Source organism: Lithobates pipiens, unplaced genomic scaffold (assembly GCF_037356315.1).
Source record: "Lithobates pipiens isolate NorthernLeopardFrog02 unplaced genomic scaffold, aLitPip1_a1.2 Scaffold_166, whole genome shotgun sequence".
Lineage (NCBI taxonomy): Eukaryota > Metazoa > Chordata > Amphibia > Anura > Ranidae > Lithobates > Lithobates pipiens.
Window position 1 is genome coordinate 803,891 of NW_027507752.1, and position 16,551 is coordinate 820,441.

The 16,551-nt window shown below is 45.2% G+C and overlaps 1 protein-coding gene across 5 annotated transcripts in view; it reads left to right on the forward strand.

Annotated features, from left to right (window-relative positions):
• Positions 1 to 16,551, forward strand: part of PORCN (porcupine O-acyltransferase) — a 39,093-nt gene continuing 22,542 nt past the window's right edge. For 4 of the 5 annotated variants that reach the window (XM_077484852.1, XM_077484853.1, XM_077484850.1 and 1 more), the window contains exons 1-6: positions 1 to 156; positions 267 to 440; positions 2,150 to 2,342; positions 8,076 to 8,119; positions 12,011 to 12,192; positions 14,975 to 15,105. In XM_077484852.1, coding sequence (XP_077340978.1) covers positions 305 to 440; positions 2,150 to 2,342; positions 8,076 to 8,119; positions 12,011 to 12,192; positions 14,975 to 15,105 — 686 coding nt within the window. In that variant the 5' untranslated portion in view covers positions 1 to 156; positions 267 to 304. The remainder of the gene's footprint in view (positions 157 to 266; positions 441 to 2,149; positions 2,343 to 8,075; positions 8,120 to 12,010; positions 12,193 to 14,974; positions 15,106 to 16,551) is intronic. The other variant, XM_077484851.1, reaches the window with a different exon arrangement.

The following is a 16,551-nucleotide window of genomic DNA, read 5'->3' on the forward strand; positions in this document are numbered from 1 at the left end:
GTGCTGGGATTGGGTGATGAGCTGTAGCCCTGGTTGGTAACTGGTGAATTTTTCCCTCTGGTCTCCTCTGATTGGTAGGACTGCACTGTTGATGGAAGAATCCCCCCCTTATCCTGGGGAGAGGATGAGAGGAGGGATGGAGTAGAGCTGTAGTAGGTGATGAGTCTTTGCCTTTAATTCTGGGGTCTTCTTTGCTCTGGATCTGCATTCTTGCACCTTCCTTTCTATACAGCAGATGATGGGATTTGTGTTTTTCCTTCTTGCAGGTTGTGAGCGCTGATCCCCCATCTTCCCCGGAGCAGACATGGCCGCCTTCAGCCGCAGGGAGTTCTACGAGCAACTTGTCCATGGCTGCGTCCTTCCCACCGCCCTGCAAGGGCTGGAGCAGATCTGGGTGCTGCTCGTCATGTGCCTGGGCTGCCGGGTGCTCTGGAGGCTGGGTGAGACCCTCTGTGTACAGCTTGGGATGGAATGGATGGAATGAGCCGCATTCGCCAAATATAAGTAGGGATGACCTGCGGCGTGATCGCACGGAACACGTGCACAGCCCGCCAGGAAGTCGGCGCAGCGCTGCGCTAATCACAGGCAGTGAGACATTTCCCGATCTCTGCAGCCGCACATCGGGGGCAATGTCTCACTGCCTGCGATTAGCGCAGCACTGACTTCCTGGCGGGCTCTGCACGTGTTCAATGCGAACACGCCGGAGCTCATCCTTAATCTTGACAAGTGAGTGACTGCTGGGGTATCTGCATATCATGAATGGGGGGCACCTTTGGATGACCTTGTCCTGCCACTACTGCCCATACATGGTTCAAGATTTGAACCATGTATGGGCAGTAGTGGCAGGACAAGGTCATCCAAAGGTGCCAAACTGCCCCCGGGCCCCCCCCATTCATGATATGCAAGTACCCCAGCAGTCACTCACTTGTCAAGATTACAGATGAGCTCAGGTGTGTTCACATGGAACACGTGCAGAGCCCGCCAGGAAGTCAGTGCTGCGCTAATCACAGGCGGTGAGACATTGCCCCCGATGTGCGGCTGCAGAGATCGGGAAATGTCTCACTGCCTGTGATTAGCGCAGCGCTGTGCCGACTTCCTGGCGGGCTCTGTACATGGACCATGCGAACACGCCTGAGCTCATCCTTAGATATAAGAACTGTCTGGGCTCTACATGACCAACTGCCATTTGTATATTTTTAGTGTAGGCTAGAAAGGGAATAGAGTCCGGCTGATTGGTGGCAACACAGATTTCTTATTTCAGATGATTTGGTAAATGAGGCCCTGTGATCAGTAAACACAACATATCTGAGAGCTTATTTAAAAAAAAGTTTGCATAGCATCAAAGGAGAATGTCGGGGGGGGGATTTAGGCTACTGTTACTGACCTGTGTGAAAATGCTGGTTGCCTGGTCGTCATGCTCATAATCTGGCTCTAATATTTTCTTGGTATTCAGCATTTCTGACCTAATTTACTTGCTTGATCCAAATCAGTTACTCAGAATCGTGGTGGGCTCCTCGGGCGTGTTCAAAACCCACTTGCCTGATCCCATCAGGAAGCTGACACCGCACAGCGCTAGTCACAGGTAGGGATGAGCTCAGGCGTGTTCGCACACTCCACGTGCAGAGCCCGCCAGGAAGTCGGCGCAGCGCTGCGCTAGACTTCACAGCGCTAATCACAGGCAGTGAGACATTGCCCGATCTGTGGAGCCGCACATCGGGGAAATGTCTTGCTGCCTGTGATTAGCACAGCTCTGTGCCGACTCCCTGGCGGGTTCTGCACGTGGAGTGTGCGAACACGCCGGAGCTCATCCTTAATCACAGGCAGTGAGACATTTGCCAATCTCTACAGCTGCGGACTGGGAAATGTCTCGCTGCCTGTGATTAGCGCTGTGCAGTGTCGGCTTCCTGGTGGGATCGGACATGTGGGTTTCGAACACGCCCGAGTTCTATTTAGAAAGTATTAAAGCCGGCATGTTGGAAAGGAACGCTGGCAATGTCAGACTTTTTGTGTTTTTCTGATGACAGATTTTCTTTCGGAGATTGCTTACACTTTGTAAATGGCGGTGATCAGGAGTAAAGTGGAGTTTCTTTGCGGATTACATTTGTATGTTTTGTATAAAACCAACTTTTATTGTTCTCTATCCCTGCAGGCCTTCCGTCTCACATCAAACACCTGTTCACAATCGCCGGTGGTTTCTTCTGCCTCTATCATTTCTTCCGCCTGCAGATGATCTGGGTGGTCCTCATGAGCCTGCTGTGTTACCTGGTCCTGTTCCTGTGCCGGCACTCTCAGCACCGCGGGGTCCTTCTCTCCATAACCGTCCTGATCTACCTCCTTATGGGGTGAGAAGCCAGTGCTCTGAAATCAGCAAGCCTAAAGCAACCAATGAGAATTTGTTTCACTGGTATTAACCAAACTGAAATCTGATTGGCTGCAATTTGCACATAGTCATTACTTCACTTAGATGACATCACAAGTGTCATGTTAGCATGTACATGTGACGTTCAGGAAGTGTACAGGTTTAAGGGCCTTCACACCAGGCTGTTGCAGAAACATATAAAGTTATAAACATTAAAATTTAATTCCAGAGCCAATGCATACTTCATAAATGGTATACAACCAACAAATGTAAACAAATCCAGCCCTCTATTGTGTAGGAGAAGCTAGTAGTCCAAGAATTGGTGTCCAAACTGATAGCAGTTCTTATTCTCAACTAGTTTCGCGACCGTCGGTCGCTTCTTCAGGAGAAATTAAAACATATCTAAAGTTTAATTAGATAATAACTTTGATTAGAAGTAGGCACAGATTATAAACATAATAAGATATGAATACAGTATAAATTCATTCATTGCATACAGGGAGTGTTATTTACAATAATTGTAGGGAGACAAGGCTTACCATCAAAATCCACCGGGACATACATGGCATGGGTGGCGCCCTGTTGGAAGCAGGGCTAACCACCCTGGGGGCAGACACGGGAGGCTCAATATATAAATCAGAGCGGGCTGTAACAAAATGATAAAGATAATAATAGGTGGTGTGAGGGGGAAAAAAAACAAAGTCCTGGGTGTCTGCTTAGGCACGTGGGAGGAGACTGACAACTCCCAGAACATGGGGGCCAGTGGGGTGACATCACTGCTTTGGGAATTCCACACCATTAACGGCTCTCACCAAGACTCAGAGATGTGGGGTCACCTGACTGCTGGGGAACAGATTTAAAGTGGTTGTAAACCCTTACAACCAACCTTTACCTACAGGTAAGCCTAGATTAAGGCCTACCTGTAGGTCCAAGAACTATCTCCTAAACCTACCTAATCGATTATGAAATTAGTAATCGATTAATTCCATAATCGATTAGTTGTCGATTAATCGATTAATTGTTTCAGCCCTAGTGTAATTTAAATGGTAAAGACAGAATATCAACCAAAAATCCAGAAAAAAACACGATACAAATGTTTCAAATTGAGTTGCTGTTCAGTAAGTAAAATAAGTATTTGATCCCCCAAGCAAAACATGACTTAGTACTTGTCGGAGAAACCCTTGTTGGCAAGCACAGTGGTAAGACTTTTCTTGTAGTTGGTAACCAGGTATATTTCAGGAGGGAAAGAAAAAAGGAAGGAAATCTGCGCTACAGTGAAAAAACAAATAAATGTGATGCAGCAATTCTAATATATACCAAAAATGCTATATACGTGTATATGAAAAAAGAAAAAAGAGAGAACTGCGCAATCCCTAATAATTCATATTAGGATATAAACCACCCCACAATGAAAAAGGTGCTCAATCTGACTTGAAAATCAAAAATCAAGTCTATTAACTACATGCAAAATATGAAATAACATGCATCATCACCCATTAATGTAAACATAAACCTATTGGTATATAACGCTGAGTCTGCGTGTACCCAGTACTCAAAAAGAGGCGAATAAAATTTAACACAGTAAAAAATTTGTATATATTAATATATTAGTAGTATAAAGTCCTTGTGAATTCAACTGAAAAACACCACGTGTCCAGGGGAATTGTCCAAATTCAGACCCTTTGTTGACGTGAAGCAAATTGAGGTGCACCACCACCAAACAGATAACAGTGACCCCTTACCAGATGCCCCAGTAAGGAGCGCTTTATCATAAATCAGGTCAGGAAATACGTCAGTCTTTTTTCATATTTCAGGAGGGATTTTGGTTCACTCTTCTTTACTGCTCTTCTATAAATTCTTAAGGTTTCGCTTGATAACTCGAAGTTTCATCTCCCTCCATAAATATTTCTATAGGATTAAGGTCTGGAGACTTGCTAGGTCACTCCATGACCTTAACAAGATTCTTCTTGAGCCGCTCCTTTGTTGTCTTGGCGGTATGTTTTTGGGTCATTGTCATGACGATAGACGCATCTTCAGTGTTCTGGCTGAGGGAAGAAGGTTTGTCATCCAAGATTTTACAATACACGGCCCCGTCCATTGGCCCTTCAAAGCGGCAAAGTCGGTCTGTACCTTTAGAAGAGAAACAGCCCCAAAGCATCATGTTTCCACCTCCGTGCTTGACTGTAGGGATGGTGTTCTTCAGGTCATATTCAGCATTTTTCTTCTTGTTGTGGTCGGATGAAACCAAAATTGAGCTCTTTGGCAATAATTAGATTTGCCGTGTTTGGAGCAAGAAAAATGCTGACTACGGCCCTAAGAACACCATCCCTATAGTCACACACAGAGATGGAAACCTTATGCTTTGTGGCTGTTTCTCTGCTAAAAGGTACAGGCCAACTTTGCCGCATTAAGGGGACAATTATCGGGGCTGTGTATTGTAAAATTTTGGATGAGAAGCTTCTTCCCTCAGCCAGAACACTGAAGATGGGTCATGGATGGGTCTTCCAGTATGGCAACGACTCAAAACATACCGCCAAGGCGACAAAAAAGTGGCTCAAGAAGAAGCATGTTAAGGTCATGGAGTGGTCTAGTCAGTCTCCCAGACCTTAATCCCTATAGAAAATGTATGGAGGGAGCTGAAATTTCGAGTTGCCAAGAGACGGCCAAGAAACTCTAAGCCCTTGGATTTTGTCCGAAACTGTTGCATACACACGGTCGGACAAAGTTGTTGGAAAATCCGATCGTTCGTAACGTGGTGACGTTATTTCGTTACGACGGGACTACGTTCAGGCTAGTAGCCAATAGCTTTGGTCTAAGAATTTGATCTGAGCATGCGTGGCACTTTGTCCGATCGGAATTCTCTACACATGATCGGACAAAGTCCGATCGGATCATGTTGTCAGAAAGTTTTAGAGCCCAGCTCTAAAACTTTGTCCGTCGGATATTCCGACGGAAACAGCCAGATGGAGCCCACACACAGTCGGATTATCCGACAACACGGTCCGATCGGACATTTTCTGTCGGAATGTACGACCGTGTGTACAAGGGCTTAGGATTTAGAGAAGATCTGTAAAGAAGAGTGGACCAAAATCCTTCCTGAGATGTGTGCAGACCTGATCACCTCCTACAAGAAATGTCTGACCTCTGTGCTTACCAAAAAAGGGTTTCTTCACCAAGTACTAAGTCATGTTTTACTTGGGGATCAAATACTTATTTTACTCACTGAACTGCAACTTAATTTATAGCATTTGTTTTATTTGGGTTTTTTTTTTCTGGATTTTTGGTTGATATTTGATATTCTGTCACTATCGTTTAAAGTGGTTGTAAACCCTTACAACACACTTTGACCTACAGGTAAGCCTAGATTAAGGCTTACCTGTAGGTCCAAGAAATATCTCCTAAACCTACACGGTTTAGGAGATATTTGCCGAAAGACAGGCACGGCTGTCTACGGCGCATGCGCTGTAGACAGCGCCGCGGTCAACGGCGAGCAGCGAGACCCACCGAGAAGATGGACCCTCCGGACTACAGGGGACAGCGGTGACTTCGCTGGCTCCTGTGTCAGGTAAGTGACACATAATGGACTACTATGCGATGCGATGCGATGCATAGTAGTCCATTATGCTTTACCTTTGCAGGGAATGATAGAGGAAGTAACACTCATCAGGGTTTACTTCCTCTTTAAAATACACCTATGATTAAAATTACAGACCCTTCATTTCTTTGTAAGTGGGCAAACTTACAAAATCTTCAGGGGATCAAATAATAATTTTCTCCACTGTACATAAAAGCCATTCAATAATACTAACTAGGCACAAATTGCACCTCCAGTGGGGTTATACCCATTGTTCTGTGGTCAGCCTATCTGGAGGCACATCCACATATTTCAAGGTATGGAAGTGACCGGTATTTTGTAGGACATCACTGTTGTAATACAGACCAGTATGTCAGAATAGACCTGTTTGGAGAAAATGTCTCAGCTGAGTAGTACTCCATGTCATTTTAAGAGGGCTAACTTTACTCTGCGTTCACCGTTGCAGTTCAAATCAAAGTGCCTCCTAACTAAACAACCTTTGAGACCCATACTGTTGCTTATGTACGGACTCTTGACTATGCTTTCTGACACTTCCTACCTGCCATTCTTACACCATTGGGTATGAGATCCGGGTATCACTTTCACTCCACAACAAGATAAAATCCTTCATTTTGCACACATATCTTCCATAGCAAATAAATACCATAAAATGAGATATAAGATCCTGTCCAGATGGTACTTGGGTCTCTTATGTGTTGCATAAAAAGGACAGGACAGTCCCGGATACGTGTTGGTGCTGCTCTTCAGCGGTGTGCACAATCTTGTCTGTCTTATGGCATTGCCCTAACAATTGGTCCTGGGACGATGCGACGGAAACTATAAAGCATTTAACTTCAGTGGGAATCCCACTGCTTGCCTTCTCCATCCAACAGACCCATCAGAAAGTACAAAATGGACTTGTTATAACTACCGTATATACTCGAGTATAGGCCGACCCGAATATAAGCCGAGGCCCCCAATTTACCCCCAAAAAACTGGAAAACTTATTGACTCGTGTATAAGCCGAGGGTGAGACATGGCTGTCCATCCCTGTGTGTCCGTCCATCCCTGTGTGTGTGTCCGTCCATCCATCCCTGTGTGTGTGTCCATCCATCCATCCATCCATCCATCCCTGTGTGTGTGTCCGTCCATCCATCCCTGTGTGTGTATCCATCCATCCATCCATCCCTGTGTGTGTGTGTGTGTGTGTGTGTGTGTATTCATCCATCCATCCATCCCTGTGTGTGTGTGTGTGTGTGTGTGTGTGTGTGTGTATCCATCCATCCATCCATCCATCCCTGTGTGTGTGTGTGTGTGTGTGTGTGTGTGTGTGTCCGTGCAGCCTTGTGTGTGTGTCCAGCCTACCTGTGTCCCAAGCCTCCGTCCCGAGCCGCCGTCGTCCCGAGCCTCCTCCGTCCCGTGCCTCCTCCGTCCCGTGCCTCCTCTGTCCCGTGCCTCCTCTGTCCCGTGCCTCCTCCGTCCCGTGCCTCCTCCGTCCCGTGTCGTGCCGATGGATCGCCGCTCCAGGATCGCCGCTCTTCTCGGCGGCCATTCTACAATTCAAAAGCCGCGCCTCCGCCTCCGCCTGTGATAGGCGGAACACTCAATTTCCCAGCAGCCTGTGTTCCGCCTATCACGGACATCCTCTCATACTCGTCCGTAGTATGAGAATGAGCGGATGTCCGTGATAGGCGGAACACTGACTGCTGGGAAATTCAGTGTTCCGCCTATCACAGGCGGAGGCGGAGAAGGAGGCGCGGCTTTTGAATTTTAATGTCCGCCGTCTGTCTGCTCGATACGCTGATCGAGCAGTCAGACAGCGGTGACTCGAGTATAAGCCGAGGGGGCACTTTCAGCCTCAAAAAAGAGGCTGAAAATCTCGGCTTATACTCGAGTATATACGGTATATATTCCACATATAGTGAGTGCAGAGCTCTCGATTTGCAACCATCTCAGAAAGTGAATACAAAATCAATCCAAAATGGTAGATGAGAGTAATGTGCTATTTTCATAATGTTCCTCATGGAAGTAGCACATTAACTACGTTTAAACCTGTGTGTGAGCCATTTGGGCAAATATCTTTACACCCATACTTGTGCTGTTTGGCATTTGATTTGATTTACATGTTTCCTATCTTGACAGTGAGATGCACATGGTGGATACAGCAAGTTGGCATAAAATGAGAGGTTAGTACTCAAATTTCCTTTGTATTTATAAAAGAAATCCCCATTCATTGGTTTACCATCCACAGACTGTACCCTATAGGGAGAGAGCAACTTGTAGAAATAACACGCTATCTATTTATCTACATATGTACAGTAATTTGAGCACTTTAACATTTTTTTTTTTATATGATACATAGACCCGTCACAAACCCATGCCAATTAAGATAAGCATCTTAAAAAAAACACATAAGTATATGTTTAGCTGTATTTCTTTATCGTACATCATGGGACACAGAGCACCATAGTAATCACTTGTGGGTATATAGGCACCTTCAGGTGATGAACACTGGTATAGTTCACTCCCTATATAACCCCTTCTTCTTCCAGGAGTACCTCCAGTTTTTTTTTCGCCAGTGTCTAAGGTGTTTTTCACGAATGGAGATGTGCTCTGAAGAGCTCCAAAGCTGGAGGGATCCATGCTGGATTTAAACAGCCTCCATAGACCGAATCCATCCAAAGTGCCACTGAGGCCAAGGTGGATGGTACCCGGGCCTCGTATACGAAGCATGAGGTTTTGCCTGTAACGCCTCTCTTTGTAGGGCTGGACCCAGGACTTTTTGGTCATGCTACATTACCTAAAGTTTTTTTGCCTGGCGGGGTGCTAATACAGGTACAAGGGAGTGGAACCCCTATAAAAGGGACCTGGTCCTTGAAGGTTTGCTAACCCAGTCCAGCCATGATGGGTGAAGTTTGGATCTGTCTGTTACAGCAGTATCCTGCAGCGAGGAAAAGGTAAGGGAAGAATCCTAGGAACTGTAAAAAGTCCACCTATACTTTTTTTTTTCTTCCGTGAGTAAAATGTTGTAATGCCTAAAGTCTCCACTAGAGGGAGTAAATGCATACCTTTAGTATGTTGCTTCTCAGTCAGCTCAGAAGTCCCGGGGAGTACAACAGTAGCTATATGTTTAATTGTTCTTTTTCGCCACATACGTTTTTTTAAACTTCCCGCCTCCCTAGCCCTCCCTTCCCTTCCCTCCCCTCTAGCCCTCCATTCCCTTCCCTTCCCTCCTGCTCAAGGAGCGTATCGAATGGCGTCTGCGTGCGAGGACTATGGCTAGTTAAACAGAGGGGGACGTGCTTGGTGACAAAGGGGGCATGGCTTAAGGGCGTGGCGATTCAAGGCGCGGCGCCTTATGCGGAACGTAAGCCCACGAGGAGCACACAGCACAGGTGCTGGGGACAACGGACAGAGACTTCACAGCTAACAGCTGGAGTCTGACACACAGGAGCGCTGGGGGCACATAAGTTTGCACAGGCGTTTCCAGTACAGGAAATGGCGTTTTACACACAGCACTAAAAAGATGAACTTTATTAGCGGCATTTTCTTTTTGCTAGACTATTTGCTCAGCGAGTTGTGCATTTTACTTGGTCCCTCTGCTTTTTGTGCTCAGCACTTTGGCTCCCAAAAAAGACATCACTCCACACTGTCATCCTCTCCTGAGATAAAATTGGTGGTGCAGCTTCTTCTCACATTTTAGCTCCTGTATACGTGCCTGAAGATGCGTTTTCTTCCACCCTGCATGGCCTAGACGGAAGATTTGCGACTAATCCAAAATGATAGAAAGCGTGTTAGATCCCCCTCCCCCACCTCACACTCCTTACCAAGAGAACAGTGAGTAGAGGATGAGGTGTTACGCTCAGGCAATCGGGAGGAAAGGCAAACCGATTATTCCTCTGCGGAGGAAACAACAGTAGATGAACCTTTTTCAGCCTCGCAGTCTGAGATTGCTGGCTCAGTCTCTTTCGGAGATGGTTTGTGGCTCTTTCAAGCTACCCTTAACGGAGTCAGTTGAAAGTTCTGTTTCTCTTATAGGTTCCTTAAAACCTTCACAGCCTTTTTGTGTGTTTCCTGTCCTGAAAAGCTTATTTATGCTAAATGGGATCACCCGGATAAGCATTTTCTCCCTCCAAAGAGATATACAGCACTCTATCCCATGGAGGAGAAATTCACCAAAAAAAAAAGTGGAATGTACCAGCAGGTGACGCTGCGATTTCTGGTGTGAATAATAGTCTAACTTGTCAGTAGACAATGCAGAAATGCTTAAAGATCCAACAGATAAAAGGTTGGAATTCCTGTTTAAAATCCTCTTTCCTTGGCAGGGGCCATTACTCGGCCTGCAGTCGCTGCAATAGGCAATTGTCAGTCCCTAAAGGACCAGTTTAGACAGGCCCTTAAGCAGGTCCCTGCACAACAGGCCTGCGATTTGGCCGAACTACCATGGGCGCTATGTTTTGCCATAGACGCCATAGAAGACTCTACTCTCCAGGCATCCCGCCTTGCGCTTGTGCTAGAACACATGAGTAGGACCCTGTGGTTAAAAAAAAAAGAAAATAAATTTTTTTGTTTTTTGTTCAGCCGAAGCACCTTACAAAAGGCTTCTGACTAGTTTCCCTTTTCATGGGGATCGACTATTTGGGGATGATTTGGACAAATACAGCCAAACGATTTATAGTGGGAAGAGTACTCTTTTGCCAGTCAAAGGAAAATATAAACATCCTTCATTTAAATGGACTCTTTCCCTTGCGCCAAGGGCATCCGCCTCTAGGCAGTGACGACGGCTTTCACTGTCAGACTCGGGAGGAAAGCCTCAGCCTCATTATGAAGAGGTGCCCCCCCCCCCCCCCCTCGCCATAGAGGGGTGGAAGACTTCTGCAATACTTGGAAGTCTGGCAAGAGGAAATCAGGACAGATGGGTCATCTCCACGGTGTCTCTAGGATACAAACTAGAATTTTTTTTTATCACCTCATGACACTACGGAGTCATGACGTTGGCCAAGGAGCTGAGGAATCCTCATACAGTCTGCAAACACTGTTGACGCAGATCTTTTCGGGAGCAGAGCTGGGGTCAGAGAGCAGCTGTGTGTATATCTAGAATGTTTCAGAGGTCATTTAAAGTAGTTGTAAACCCTTACAAACCACTTTGACCTACAGGTAAGCCTAGATTGAGGCTTACTTGTAGGTCTAAGAAATATCTCCTAAACCTATACGATTTAGGAGATATTTACCTGAAGACAGCGGCGCACTGGGTAAGCCACAGATCGCGGCGATATGCCGCGAGTGTCGGCTCCCGTGCGCCTGCGCGGGAGTGACGTCATCTCTGTGATTCGCCGGAGCAGCAAAACCCACCAAGAAGATTTACGCTCGGAACTACAGGGGACAGCGGTGGCTTCGCTGGCTCCTGTGTCAGGTAAGTGACACATAATGGACTACTATGTGATGCGATGCGATGCTTTTATGCTTTACCTTTGCAGGGAATCAAAGAGGAAGTAACAGCCATCAGGGTTTACTTCCTCTTTAAAAAGATATTCAGTACAGTGGGGGCAAAGAATTTTCAAACAAATGCAGCCCTGTATAGGCATAGGTGATCACTTTAACTAGATATGTTTATCTTCACTGGCATGGCGGGGTCTCTTTAAGGAATTAATATGCTTTCACATTTGCTAAACTGGTAAATAAAGAATTGATCAAAGCAAACCTACATTTTACCCATTCAGAGCGTGAAAGTGACAATATCAAAACAGGTAGGATAAGGAGAATATACCCACCTCTGTGTATTATCTGCTGTTTTTTTTTTGGCTCACTGGAGGCCCCTGCAGAATCCTTTGCATAACTTTCGATCCACACTGGGTTGGAGCTTACACAGGACTATATGACAGTAAATACGCTTGGTGACTGGCCTGTCAGGTGCACCTCTATACCTAGATGTACTCGACTTTTCTTGGAGGCTCTGAAGTGTGCAAAAGGTGGTAGTGAAGGTGAAAATATAAGACACTCTATTGAATTGACTAAATACACCCCGTCCCGTCTCCTTTTTTTTTTTTTCTCTTACCATGTTTTTAAACTTTCTATAGGTGCACAAATGATCGTAGCGATGAAGGCTGTATCTCTGGGTTTCGATGTGGACCGTGGCATCGTCCGCTGCATCCCGTCTCCTGTGGAGTTCATGGGATATGTCTACTTTGTTGGCACTGTCATCTTTGGGCCTTGGATCAGTTTTACCAGCTACCAGCAGGCCTTAAATGGGCAGAAATTGGTGAGGAACTTTAAAAATGGAAATTGGCATTAGTTGCCTGGCCATAATTTATTGGAACCTGTGAGGGTATGGGTGATGAGTTATGGGAGCTGCTATGGCGGACTTGGTACAATCTTAGGCCGCGTACACACGGGCGGACTGTTCGCCCAACTAAGTTCGTCAAACAATCCGACAAACAGTCCGTTCAAAATTAGCATGAACGGACTTGACCACACACGATGAACGAACAGTCCGCTGAAAACGTGCGTGATGACGTGTACAGCATGTACGACGGGACTAGCAAAACGACGTCCAGTGATGGCGAACCTTGGCACCCCAGATGTTTTGGAACTACATTTCCCATGATGCTCTGGCACTCTGCAGTGTACTGGAGCATCATGGGAAATGTAGTTCCAAAACATCTGGGGTGCCAAGGTTCGCCATCACTGTCCTATACACTGCAATGCAACCTTCGGCCGTGTAAACCCTTTCTGAGCATGCGCCATACTTAGTCCGTCCAACTTGCCTACACACGAGCGGACTGTCCGCTGAAACCAAGTTTGGACGGACAAAACCAAGTTTGAACGGACTGTCTTACGGAAATTCCGTAAGACTTTGTTCGTCAGACTGTCCGCTGAAACAGTCCGCTGAAGCCCACACACGAGCGCACTGTCCGCTGAAACACTGTTCAGCGGACTAAGTTGGGCGAACAGTCCGCCCGTGTGTACGCGGCCTTAGGGCTGTCATCCTTATCCTGACTTTGTTAACTGGAAAACCAGTGACCAGAACGTGTGTAACCAGTAAAGACTAAAATGTCTTCATTACTAACCTGCATACTTGGTCCAGGTCAGCAACTCGCTAGGTAGGAAAGCCAGTGTTGGGGTATTGTTCTGGCATCCAAACAAAATGATGCCCAAATTCTTACTGGTAGATTTATTATCATCAACTGTGCACAGTGTCAGTCAGGGGAGGCTCATTGAACAGCCAATTTTTATGTTCCTTTTTATATCTAATTTATGTCATACATCTGATGACCATTATCTCATTGTAATAGCATTTAATTGAAGTTGACTTACAAAAAACAAAACACAAATGAATGCAGATTACTATTCGATAATAGATTTAAATGCAAGCAGTATAGAGCTGCAACTAACGATTAATTTGTCTGTCGACTAATCTATCGATTATTTTTTCGATTAGTCAACGACTATCCGGTTATTATTATTTTCTTTTCTTTTTTTTTAAATGAATCTAGTGTATTTTTTTTTTGATTAGCTAATTAATGCTTTGGATAACCTTACAAAAAATAAGTACATAAAAAGTAAGATAAAAGAATATAACTAGTACATACATATTATATATAAGTATGTACTTATATTCTTACCTTTTTTTTTTTTATGTACTTCTTTTTTGTAAAGTTAAGATTAAAGAATATGAATATATATATATATATATATATATATATATATATATAGATATATTTCTTTTATCTTAACTTTATATTTTCTGTTCAGAAGTTCATGAATGTTTATAATTTATTTTTTGCAATGTTTTCTTTTTTTAAGGGGGAGGGTGTGTGTGGACAGTGTCAGTGTGTTTTGTTTTTTTATTATTTTTTACAAGTTTTTTTTATTATTTATTGCAATGTTTTTTATCAGCCCTGTAGGGGGGAGGGCGCTATGGTGAGATATCAGGGGTCTTAACAGACCTCTGACATCTCCCATTTGAGACAGGGAAAGGGACTGAGGACAGAGATTCCCCAGTCCCTTTCTCTGCAGCCTCTGCTGCACTGATAATGAATGGAGAGAAGACAGCGGCTTCTCTCCATTCATTAACTGAGACATGGTAATCACAGGGGGTTACAATGTTTCAGTTATGTGAATGGACAGAGTCGGTGGTTACTGACTCTGTTCATTCTGAAAACGAAGGAGCCGGGTTTACCGGCTTCTACCTCCACTCTCCATCCTGAGATACCGAGGGGGGACGGCAGCACGGAGGGGGACACAGAAGAGAGAGGGAGACGGCAGCATGGAGGGGGAGAAGAGAGGGGGACGGCGGCACGGAGGGGGAGAAGAGAGGGGGACAGCGGCATGGAGGGGGACAGATGCACGGAGAGGGGGACGGCAGCATGGAGGAGAGCGGGAGATACTGAGCAATGTGACGCATCGACGCCCTGCACGCACGTCTATGTATTTTTGTAGTCGATTACGTCAACTCGTGGGCAGCTCTAAAGCAGTATAAGAACCTGTATCTTTTTAAATGTACTTTAAAGAGAGAGTACTGCTGTGACTGAAAGCTCAGGGTTCAGCTGTACAGAGGGGGAGCAAAGAGCTACTGTTCTGACTTATTTACAGTACATGTGTGTAAATTTCTGCTTGAGCTTTTGAGCTCTATAAACAACACACTTTTTTGAGACAGAAGCTGTGGAAATCCTGAAAAATGCACAGAAGGAGCTGAACGCTTTGAGCCTGACTGCATACTTAAATGTTTTTTTACAGACAGACCCTCTTCTGTTTACCACTGTAACCAGGCCATTTTTTGCTTTTGTAATGTCAGCGCGGGTGTGATAATGAAAGGCGGCTACTTGGCCTCCAATACAATGTTTTTCTGATGTGAGTTGTAATATTTTCTAGTTTGGAAAATGAGATCCAGTGTTGAGGAATTGGAGTTTTGCATGTTGTCTGTTCACTCTTTTTGTAATGTCAAGTGCCTTATTGCCCACAATGCATTGTGCCTGACCCAGGCCTGCACTTTCCACCTCGTGGCTTGTCTTAATTCTGTCCTCCTTGTGTTTTTGGTACAGACATTCAGCTGGTTTCGCCGCGTGCTGCGCAGTTTGATTCTGACCATTTTCTGCCTCCTGATGTCTACTTGCGTGTCTCCGTACCTGTTCCCATACTTCATCCCTATCTATGGAGACCGGCTGCTGAGGAAGTAAGGTTTTTTTTCTTTACTTTCTCTTTAAAATTGTATTTGCTTATATATGAGAAAATTGTTCAGCTCTACCCATGTTCTGTATCTGGATCTCTCTGCAAGTCTCCAGCTGGAACTGTCTTCTGTTCCCAGGATCAGCATCATTTTTATGTCCTGACTCTGCTTCCTCTCCTTCTGTCCTTATCCTTCCTTCTACCTTCCTCCCCATTCCTCCCCATTCCCTTTTCATCCTTCCCTTTTTCTATTTTATTTAGAAATGTCACATTACAAGCATATCGCATTCAATCAACAATCAGAAGTTTAATAAGATCATACAATCTGATTCAAATTCAGAATAGTATACAATTGTGACAGTAGTTTCACAAATATCAGTAATATAAAGGTGCATACCATGGCTAACATGTCGGCATTACAGTAGAACACGGAGAAGCCTGCCTATACAGTGGTGTGAAAAAGGTGTTTATTATTAAAGGTGAAAAAAAATCCAAACCATCATGGCCCTGTGTGAAAAAGTGATTGCCCCCTAAACCTAATAACTGGTTGGGCCACCCTTAGCAGCAACAACTGCAACCAAGCGTTTGCGATAACGTGCAACGAGGCTTTTACAGCGTCCTGGAGGAATTTTGGCCCACTCATCTTTGCAGAATTGTCCTAATTCAGTTACATTAGAGGGTTTTCGAGCATGAACGGCCTTTTTAAGGTCATACCACAACATCTCAATAGGATTCAGGTCAGGACTTTGGCTAGGCCACTCCAAAGTCTTCATTTTGTTTTTCTTCAGCCATTCGGTGGTGGACTTGCTGGTGTGTTTAGGATCATTGTCCTGCTGCAGAACCCAAGTTGGTTTCAGCTTGAGTACACGAACAGATGGTCGGACATTCTCCTTCAGGATCTCTTGGTAGACAGCAGAATTCATAGTTCCTTTTATCACGGCAAGTCTTCCAGGTCCTGAAGCAGCAAAACAGCCCCAGACCATCACACTACCACCACCATATTTTACTGTTGGTATAATGTTCTTTTTATGAAATGCAGTGTTCCTTCTACGCCAGATATACTTGGACACACACCTTCCAAAGAGTTCCACTTTTGTCTCATCGGTCCACAGAATGTTGTCCCAAAAGTCTTGGGGATCATCAAGATGTGTTGTGGAGAAATTGAGACGAGCTTTGATGTTCTTTTTGCTCAGCAGTGGTTTTCTCCTTGGAACTCTGCCATGCAGGCCATTTTTGCCCAGTCTTTTCCTGATGGTGGAGGCATGAACGCTGACCTTAACTGAGGCAAGTGAGGCCTGCAGTTCCTTGGACGTTGTTGTGGGGTCTTTTGTGACCTCTTGGATGAGTCGTCGCTGCGCTCTTGGGGTCATTTTGGGCGGCCGGCCACTCCTGGGAAGGTTCACCACTGTTCCATGTCTTCGCCATTTGTGGATAATGGCTCTCACTGTGGTTC